Here is an 11,125-nt window from a genome sequence, read left to right on the forward strand (position 1 = left end):
TACCTGTCCCCGTTGATATATTGCTATGTGCGGGAATAATAAATGGCATGATTTACACCTTATTATGCACACTTAGTGAGAGGAAGTATGGCTATAGTAGATCGAGTACAAATACAGGATCCAACAGGTACATGTAGAGGCTAGCACACAGTCAAATACACATCCAATTTAAAGCTGTATTTATGTACTCATGAAAGATAAACCTTTTTTAATCAAAATACAAAACTGTATAGGACAAAAAAGGAAACAGTGGAAGTAGCATGTTGACATACGAGTGTGAACTGCACCCCATAGGAGTAGTGTATAATCTGCCCAAGTATTATGTTACAACTCAAAAACATACATTGCTATGCATTCCTCAAACAGTAATGTGTGTTGGGAGGTGTATACACGATCACTAATGCCCAGTTTGTTAGGGCATGTGTTGGGAGGGGGTGTATACACGATCACTAATGCCCAGTTTGTTCGGGCATGTGTTGGGAGGGGGTGTATACACGATCACTAATGCCCAGTTTGTTAGGGCATGTGTTGGGAGGGGGTGTATACACGATCACTAATGCCCAGTTTGTTCGGGCATGTGTATATACGATCACTAATGCCCAGTTTGTTTGGGCATGTGTTGGGATGGTGTGTATATATGATCACTAATGCCCAGTTTGTTCGGGCATGTGTATATACGATCACTAATGCCCAGTTTGTTTGGGCATGTGTTGGGATGGTGTGTTTATATGATCACTAATGCCCAGTTTGTTCGGGCATGTGTATATACGATCACTAATGCCCAGTTTGTTTTGGCATGTGTTGGGAGGAGGTGAATACACGATCACTATTTCTCAGTTTGTTTGGGAGGGGGTGTATATATGATCACTAATGCCCAGTTTGTTTGGGCATGTGTTGGGAGGGGGTGTATATATGATCACTAATGCCCAGTTTGTTTGGGCATGTGTTGGTAGGGGGTGTATATATGATCACTAATGCCCAGTTTGTTTGGGCATGTGTTGGTAGGGGGTGTATATATGATCACTAATGCCCAGTTTGTTCGGGAATGTGTTGGGAGGGGGTGTATACACGATCACCAATGCCCAGTTTGTTCGGGCCAACATAGTTTCTGTTCCCAGTTAGCCACTGTCAATAGAGGATTTGGGGGAGTACCCGATTACATATTCCATGACATATGGTAAAACATCTAGTGAAATTTAAACATATTTTTAAGACATTAATTATACTGTCAGGAAATGATTTCAGGTGCATACCATTCAATACAAAATGTTCCTTTCTCAGATGATAAACTCCATGGTACAGTTCATAAGTACACATACAAGCATTTTTAAACACAATGATCATACAAGAAGGGTCTGGTAGAGGGTGAAATACATTTTGACTAAGTTAACTACTGTGCAAATTCCCTTTATTTCGCCTTTGTTACAAAACTGGTAACCCTATCTTACAGACTCAAAGGGTGTGTGGTCTGCTGCAGTGGTTATCTCTTCCTAATGTATGGATCACAAAGACTTCACTTCAGAAGATAAACCATCTTCATCTTTACTGGCATGCAAATATCTGGAAGCAACTGTGTAGTGGTCAACAGAATTCAACAGACATTCAGTTTGCAACAAGTCTTTAATACATATAACTATAAATAAAATCCATCAGTGCACACTGGTTATTTAGCAACTCACAAAATGGCTTTTTCCTAAACATGCATAAAACTCTCTATAAATATACATACATGTATAATCCAACAAAAGCGAGCAAGCAAAATAAGACTAACTATCCTTTTCAAAACACACTCTTAATAAATAAAAAACAAGTATGTAAAAGCACATATTGCAAACAAAACATAACCGAACACCACCATTCAAAGTGTCATCATATAGGACATCAATTTTAGTATTCATGATACAAGAGCAAAAATGGCAAATCCATACATAAGAACACAAAGGTCGAAGGAAGATCTAGTGCGGCTTTTAAGCCTGTTGAATGAACTTCAATAGTAAATAAAATCAATAATCACAAAAAATGTGTTTTTGCATTTATATTACTGATTCCTGTCACTTGAAAACCAGTATAAAACATTATCCTCCATTCATAAAATAACAATCAAAATATTAAATTGACTTTATGTTAAACATACAGTTTTTCAATGACACAATTCCATGCATTTATATTATTAGAATAATCCTGTGAACCTTGAAAAGATATGTCAAGAGACAAATAAAGAAGAAAAAAATAACAACATCAGCATACATATAATAAAATATCTTAAGAGATTTATTTGTTTGGTTTTTAAGATTAAAGCATTTCATGTCTATGATCAAACAGTGAATATAACATGAAGTTCTATTACCATGTAAAATGGAACATGATGGTAAATTGGAGTTTAACTGACAAAGCTAAAAGTATGCCAACATTATTATATCATAATATAAATAATTTACTGCCAGAGCATTTTAAAACGACTAGTTTCATAAGGTGTAAATTCAAAATGACTTTTACTAATAACACACATTCTTAGTTTTCTGTGTTTTCCCCTCTTCCTTCCTGCTGAGCATCAGAGGTCCAGAGGTTTAAATTGTCTCGAAGAAGCTGCATGATAAGTGTACTGTCTTTGTACATTTCTTCATCTAGTGTGTCAAGTTCGGCTATTGCATCATCGAAAGCTTGTTGGGCTAAATGGCAAGCCTGCTCAGGATTGTTTTTAATCTCATAGTAAAATACGGAAAAGTTGAGAGCTAATCCTAGTCGGTTTGGATGGGTTGGGTTCATGTTGGATTTAGCCGTATCATATGCTAGTTGATACGACTTTTGTGCTTCATCAATGACGGCATTCCTGGAGCTGTCATCAGCATATTCTGCTCTATATCGCTGATAATCCCCTTGCATTTTCAGAAAGAACACTTTGCTGTCGATTGATGTTACATTTACTAAGAGATGTTTTTCCAGCAATTCCAAAACTTCTAAGCAAATCTTCTCCAGTTCCTGCTCGATTTTTTGTCTAAACTTTATGGCTAGGGCAAGCTTTGCTGGATTAGATTCTATTTTTGTCTCCATCATGGAGATCATTCGCCATGAGGATCTTCGGGAACCTACGACATTTTTGTAAGCCACGGAAAGAAGGTTCCTTTCGTCTGATGTCAGCTCTTTATTGTCGGATGATGCTAAACTTTCTGTGACTTTTTTCATGGCTTCTGCCATATCTTCGAATCTCTCTGCCTGTTCGGAAAACTTTGCCCATTGCACTAGCTCGTCCCGACTGCTCATTCTGGAATATCGGTGTCAATATAAATATATCCCTGTTTTAAATGAAAAAGTTATGAGGCAGGCTCACCAACGGGCAAAGATGGCTACGATCCACCGGAAATGCTTCCTAAGAGAATGAAGTCGAACCCGACCTATATTTTTTTTATTCTCGTACAAGTATAACTACCTGTATTTACGTGTACAAATTTCTGTCATCTAAGTGGCAGTGTTGGCTCATACGACCTGTTTCTATACAGATACAGCACTTTTATTTTTAGCGCACTTGGTAATTTTTTAAACACTTGGCTATTTACATGTAACAAGTATTTTTGCCACTATTTAGTTACAATTAACAGTTACAAGTGTGTTTCTATACTGGTGCACTGAAAGATTAAGGTGACGATAATATGTAATCAACATGCTATTATGATCTATAATATTGACAGTTTATATCTATAGAGTGTATTTTAATTATATAAAAAAAATCAAATTTTAATCAAAAATAAAGAAAAACCCAAACTTTTCAAAATAGTTTAAAGTTTATAAAATTTTCTTTTTAGTTTGATCAGGGGCTTTTGTACTAAGTTAGTATATACACACCCTTGTTTTTAACATAAAGTTTTAGAAATTCATTTCGATTATGTATATAATTTTTCAAAAAGTCTACTGACATGTAAAATATTATTTCAAATACTTTTGCACACATGGAAGTTGCTTTTCAATGAATCGAAAACAATGTGATCCAAACGCATGTACACATATGGTATTACATTATTGTAAGCTTCTTAACTGTTCCTAAGTGTTCTCTCTCCCTCCCTCCTCTCTCTAGAGGGACGATGAACCCTGTTAAGCATGAGGACGTCCTTGATGTCTAGAGGAGAATACATGGATGTTATTGTAAAGGCAACACTGTACTGTGTTAGGTATAGCTATAGGGACACCTATAAAAGTTTATCTAATACTCTCTTCCAATGTGAAAAAAAAGTTTTCTTTTAGAGAGAATATTAATGAGAACATGTCCCCACACCACTCTCCTCACTAATATGATATTTTGTATCTACATCTTTCACATGCTGTGGATCACGTTTAAATGGAGACGTAATTGTGAGGACAGAATTTTGTCCTCATAGTGTACTTTCTGTCCTCATAACTTTTGTCAAATGGTTAAAGATTGTCCTCACTTTACACGTTTTATCATCTCTGTCTCTCTCTTTGATTATATATATATATATAATCCAAATAGAAAGAGTTGATATCACACAGTCAAAATAATTCAATAAAAAAAAAAAAAACACAGGAAAATATACAGTTCCAAAATATATTTAAATCACTAGCGCTTTCTGGATTTTAACATCCATCCTCAGGTGAATGTTTTTTTATTGAATTATATATATATATATATATATATATATATATATATATATATATATATATATCATAGTCAAATAAGAAGTCATAATATGCATGCACATTTAATGTTTCAGCTCATATTTCGTTACGTACTCATAAATGTATCGACAGGTATTTATTAACATTAACTCAAATATATCAATTCAATTGATGTGCACAACAATTTAAAAGAATATCTCTTCAAATAATTACTTATATAAATTTTTAATTATTTCGCGCATTGATATATTGAAATACTGATAACAGTAATCATTCTACTGAATTGATGCGCGCTATAATTGAAGTTTTGCTCTCTTCAAATAAATTAATAATATCGATGTGCGCTACAATCAAATTGAAGAGAGATATACTTCAATTAATGTGTGCATCAATTGAATTTGATACGCGCAGGAATTGAAGTACTGGTCTCTTCAATTGAATTGTAGCGCGCACCAATGCGCCCAATAACTGAATTAATGTACTATGGTGATATCATATTATTCGCGCGCAATAATTCTTCTAGAGAAAGCTACATGATTGTAATCTATTTAATCAGAAATCAATCTATAATTAAAATTAGATGTTAAATCCGCTCGCGTTCTCGCATACATGCGAGTACGCGAGCGGATCTAACATCTAATTTTAATAAGATTGATCAGAAATATGCTCTCAAATTCCATGATGAATTTTTGTGTATATTAAGAGCCAAAAGATAATTATTTATTTCCAATCTATTATTATTGAACTTTAATATTTTGCTAGAAGACATGATTCATGTATTATAGCGGAGAGGATCAAAGATTTGCTTAGTGTACAACTTTTTATTTCACCAGTCCAGATGGACTGATGGGGTATAATTTCAACCAGTCCGCAGAAAAATTTACCAGTCCAACAGTTTTCCAGAAATAATTAAACATACTTCGTTAATGTTATTTTAATTGAACTCAATATGCCTCAGACAAGTGGGATTTATATTTACGAATCAGATTCTTCTGATATCTACAGATCGAAGCATCACAGACTGATGGGTTTATGTTAATTTCGAGCCCTGGTGTAGCGACATATTACCGGAGCAGATCAAACAATGGCGATCCACACTTCGAGGGTAGCGACATAATATCATCAGAGCGGATCAATGATCTAATGTTAATATAGATCTTATATATCTCCCCAACCTAATGACAAAACAAAAATAGAACCGATAATCTCTCCAAATATATGATTTCCCTGACACCTTATAAGTCAATTTCTACTTTCTGTAAGCTTTTAATTGGGATATCAAACGTCAATTAATGCAAGATTTCTTATTCAAAGATATTTGTAACAAACTGGATTGGGGCAAAGCGTCTTGAAGAGAAAGGTACAATAATATATCTGGGATCCCCATGCAGTGCCTTTTTGATGATATCCAACTCCTTATTATACACTGTATAGTATATATAATACACATGGCTTGGAATTTTGCTATTAATTCAATTCGAAGCAAACTTCCTGCCACCATCAAGTACATGGAAATATTTAAATATTTTAAACACAGAGCTTGAAATTGCAACCTTTATTCTATGTTTAATTACCTGCCACATCCGTAACAAATGTGAAATTGAAACCTGAAACGGAACGTTTCACGTGGTCCTCACTCTATATGAAATGTTTGCAGAAACACTGAAATTTTTTATCTTGACCCTTGAATATTAAAACAAATAGGAATCTTCCATCCACCAGTCGTCTGCGACAAAGTATGAAACTGAGATTCGCTCGAAACGACATTTCACATCGCCCACACACACACAGATATATATATATATATATATATATATATATATATAGTCCATGCCATTCTCCGGATGCACAATTTATTACCTTGACCTTTGACCCAGAAACAAATAAGGATCTTTTTATCTTGCAATCCCTGTAATAAGACGGAGACTGAATCCCAAAATGACACTAAATCAAACAGGATTACCCGGACCGGTACCTTTGGACCAAAGAACAAATAGGGATCTTCTATATTTGTCAATCCCTGCAGCAAGTATGTCAGGGCTTACTACTTCAATTTAGTAAATGACCCATTGTCAGACATACTAAATGCCCTGTCATCAGACACAATATACCAAAATTACTAATGAACGTTGTCAAGATTGATACTCCCAATTTAGAGAACCCTAAAAGGTACTATTCATATAACGGGTAGTATCGGCTAAAATGTCTTTCAACTTATTCGATAAGCGAGAGCATGTTCTGCTTATGATGAATTGTTAAAACAAAGCGGGTTACTAACAAATAAGTTGATTTACAGGCGTTTCAACGGCCTGGTTTAAATTCAGCATTTTGCAAATTCTATGCATGGTAATCATAAAGATCTAATTTGCAAATAAAACCTGTCATTAGGTCGAATGTTGTTCGACTTGTTTCAAGAAAGGCGAAGATAACGAACACTGATCAATCTCATAACTCCTATAAGTAATACAAAATAAAGAGTTGGGCAAACAAAGACCCCTGGATATACCAGAGGTGGGATCAGGTGCTTAGGAGGAGTAAGCATCCCCTGTCGGCCGGTCACACCCGCCGTGAGCCCTCTATCTTGATCAGGTAAACGGAGATATCCGTAGTCAAAATCTGTGTGCCAAGAAAGACCAATCAATCGGCATGAAACACGTCAGACAGTATTTGACCCAATGATAGGTTGTATTGGCAAACTAGATCGTTATAACGACCATATGATTTGCGAAATGCTGATTTTAAACGAGACTGTTGGAACCCCTACGCAATCAACTTGTTTGTCAGTAGCCTGCTTCATATCAATTGTTAGATGGTTCATTATATGCGGATTACTCAGTTTACTTGATCAAGATAAAGGACTCACGACTGGCGTGACCGCGCGGTCAATAGATGATTACTCCTCCTAGCCACCTATAATCCCACTTCTGGTGCATGCCAAGAAATCCCGTCCGGTCTGAATTCGTTGGCTTCAATAGGACCATATTACATGCTGATTAATAGTAGCCGTCGCTTATCTCTTAATTGCGGTCACTGATTTATAACGGTTTTTCTACCGGAGATTTTGCTAGGAATTTCTTGGCATGGTAAACGAGTACGATACGATATAGCCGAGTTTGGAACGGAAAATTTGAAAGGGTGGGGGTGGGGGGTAAAAATAATTTTAAAAATATGAACTACTGTATCAATACACATTCTGCATAAAGAAAGGTATATTCAATATTCTACAAAGTAAGCCGGCATCGGGATCGATCGTCTAATGTGTAAAGGTATCATACCGGTAATTGATTTTTCCCCCTGCGCGATTCTTCTCACTTCCTTTTCTTCTTTTCTCTTAATTTTTGTACCCCTGATTAGGAAATTTTGTGTAATTTTCGGGAATAATCAGTTGTATACAAAGGAAGTATTTGATGTTGGTAGTTGAGGCTACTTCCTGAGGTGCACTCAGGCTGTTTACACACATGTGACACATACTGGTTGCATCACTCTATTTATGTGGAGGTTCACGTTCGAATCATGGCCGAAAGAAAATAATTCCTGGAACTTTGCATGTTTTATGGGACTTTCCTTATGAGGTAGGCTCTCCAATTTTTTGTGAGGTGTAAATTCAAGTATTGTGTTTGAAATTTTGTGAGTAGAAACCATGAAAGAAGGATTTAAATATTTTTTTGAATTTTTGTTGTAGAGGGGGGTGATTTGGCTTTTGACGAGCTGATTTTGCACGTGCTTGACTTTGATGTTGTTTTTGCGGTGTCGGCAGGGTAACAATAAGCATTTCCAACAGCGTTATTCGACATGCGTTATTGGCATCAATTCTAACAAGTGATAAATTACACTAACAAGTGATAAATTACAACTTTCTCTAACGATTCATTCAAAATATCTGATGATATCCTTCCTTAGAGATCAAGCGCAAGGGGGGGGGGGGGTCACAATTTGTAATTTTTGCCATTAATGTGCAAAAATAATTTTCAAAAAATGACCAAATAAGCCGGTATGGGGTTATTTGAGTGTTTTAGTTGAATACACAAAAATCCTGACCATGCCAAGAAATCCCGTCCGGTCTGAATTCGTTGGCTTCAATAGGACCATATTACATGCTGATTAATAGTAGCCGTCGCTTATCTCTTAATTGCGGTCACTGATTTATAACGGTTTTTCTATACCGGAGATTTTGCTAGGAATTTCTTGGCATGGTGCCCAGACCAAGGGTCCGTATTTGATCTGCTCTCAATTTTGTATTTTCTATAGGATTTATTAGATTGATCACTGTTCGTTATTATCACCTTTTCATCCTCAATATTGTTGATATTCAAAAATACGTTACTGTTTATGAACTTTTGACCAGAAAGCATTGCCATGCATGCACCTGTCATCTGTATGGAGCGCCAAATTAACATAAACTCAAATAATTGAAGATATCTTTAATTATTTGAAGATATCATCAATTCAATTATTGCTCTCTTTAATTGAATTAATGCGCGCATTAAATCAATTATTGCTCTCTTCAATTCAATTGATGCGCGCATTAATTCAATTAATGAGAGCAATATAATAGATTTGATGTGCGCATTAATTCAATTATTGCTCTCTTCAATTCACTTGATGAGAGCATCAATTTAGTAGAAATATTGCTCGCAATAATTAATTTAGAGCTCGGTTTAAATAATTTGATGATCTCTTTAATTCAATTGAAGATATCTTTAAATCATTTACAATGCTTTTGTATAAGGAATTAATGCGCGCATCAATTCTTTTAAAGAGAGCAACAATTCAATTAAAGATATCATTAATTCAATTGAAGAGATCATCAAATTATTTAAAGAATTATTGCTCTCATCAAAGGAATTAATGCGCGCAATTGTGGATATGTTGAATTGAAGATATATTTGATTATATAGTTGCTCTCTCTAATTATTGCTCTCTTCAAATGAATTAAAGATATCATTAACCAATTGAAGAGAGCAATAATTGAATTAATGCGCGCATTAAATCAATTATTGCTCTCATCAAATGAATTAGTGCGTGCATCAATTCACTTATTGCTCTCATCAATTGATTTAATGCGCGCATTATATCAATTATTGCTCTCTTCAATTGAATTGTAGCGCGCATCAATTCAATTGTTGATATCATTAATTCATTTGAAGAGATCATTAATTCAATTGAAACGCGCATCAATTCAGTTGAAGAATTAATGCTATCATCAATTCAATTAATGCGCGCAATAATTCAGAATTGAAGATATCTTCAATTATTTGAGTTTATGTTAATTTGGCGCTCCATACATCTGTGTAGCTGTATCTATATGATATACTGAGGCTGGCATGATACGATCCATATCCTCCTGTATATTCGTTAGGGGAAATGCAGAAGGGGCTCATGGTCTTATGGTCAGGAGTTTGCGATGTCCACAACATTTTTCCGCACCATACTTCCATCGGCAAGATTTGAAAAATGAGTAAGAATTATCTACATCGGGATCGAAATCCGTGTTGCATCTATTTTTAGAATATTACAAAAACAAGAATATGACGATATTATTATATAAAAAAAAGTTTGTAAAAAGGCTCTATTTAATGGTTAAAATAATAATAACCAAGCGTCAATGATGTTTTTACCATGATTTTGTTTATAAATTTTGGTCCGAAAGATTCCTGGGGATTTCCATTTTTTATTTTTAGAAACATACTGTAGGCGCACTTGATTTGTTTACACTACTGTATACCCGGTGGTGCGTGAGAGGTATAGTCAACATGGACACTATAAACTGCAACAACAGCAACTGAGGATCCTAATAGAGAGAATCTCTTGTTTTAAGCTGTTTTACCTCACATGAACCGAAGGCTCAAGTGAGCTTTTCTGTTGGCATTGTTGTCGTCGCTGTCGTCATCGTAAGCTTTTCACATTTTCATCTAATTCTTCACCAGAACCACTGGGCCATTTTCAACCATAGAGTGCAAACTTGACACAAAGCATCCTTGGGTGAAGGGAATTCAAGTTTATTCAAATGAAGGGCCATGCCCCCTTCAAAGGGAGAGATAATCACAAAAATGCAAAAATAGGGTGGGCCGGGTTATTTCAAAATCTTCTTCTCAAGAACCACTAGGCCAGAAGAGATGAAATCACCCCCCCCCCCCCCCCCCGGGGGTAAGTTGGGATAAAAGTTTTACATGCGAATATGATGTAGGGAAAATCTTTAAATATGGGCTGTTAAATATGGACCAAGGTGACTCAGGTGAGTGATGTGGCCCATGGGCCTTTTGATTCACGATATTAATGCAAAAAAGAAACAGAGATATGATATTAACAATTGAATCTCTATGCAGAGATATATTTTTCATACTATGTCTCTGATATATCCTCCATTGTCTAGAATTTGATTTTTTAAAAATTTTAATGTACATTTATGAATACCTGCAGTAGTACGTACATCAGAAAAAATACCAAGTCAAACTACAAATTACTTGCTGGCTGTTGGCGCCGAATTATTATTTTT

At 35.4% G+C, this 11,125-nt stretch overlaps 1 protein-coding gene and 1 long non-coding RNA gene across 2 annotated transcripts; one reads left to right on the forward strand and one right to left on the reverse strand.

Annotated features, from left to right (window-relative positions):
• Positions 1-1,601: 1,601 nt before the first annotated feature.
• Positions 1,602-3,377, reverse strand: LOC125659857 (14-3-3 protein beta/alpha-B-like). Its single transcript, XM_048891652.2, has one exon. The coding sequence runs from the start codon at positions 3,259-3,261 to the stop codon at positions 2,512-2,514; it is 750 nt and encodes a 249-aa protein (XP_048747609.1). The 5' UTR covers positions 3,262-3,377; the 3' UTR covers positions 1,602-2,511.
• Positions 3,378-7,857: 4,480 nt separating this feature from the next.
• LOC130048727 (uncharacterized) lies at positions 7,858-10,722 on the forward strand. The gene is made up of 3 exons (XR_008797373.1): positions 7,858-8,201; positions 9,989-10,087; positions 10,311-10,722. It is a non-coding gene; the product is annotated as an uncharacterized LOC130048727 (long non-coding RNA).
• Positions 10,723-11,125: the final 403 nt, after the last annotated feature.

This window comes from Ostrea edulis, chromosome 1, assembly GCF_947568905.1.
Source record: "Ostrea edulis chromosome 1, xbOstEdul1.1, whole genome shotgun sequence".
NCBI classification, from domain to species: Eukaryota; Metazoa; Mollusca; class Bivalvia; order Ostreida; family Ostreidae; genus Ostrea; species Ostrea edulis.

Bases quoted from the DNA above. Each gene is read 5' to 3' on its own strand.
- LOC125659857 (XM_048891652.2), bottom strand. From the start codon at position 3,261: ATGAGCAGTCGGGACGAGCTAGTGCAATGGGCAAAGTTTTCCGAACAG.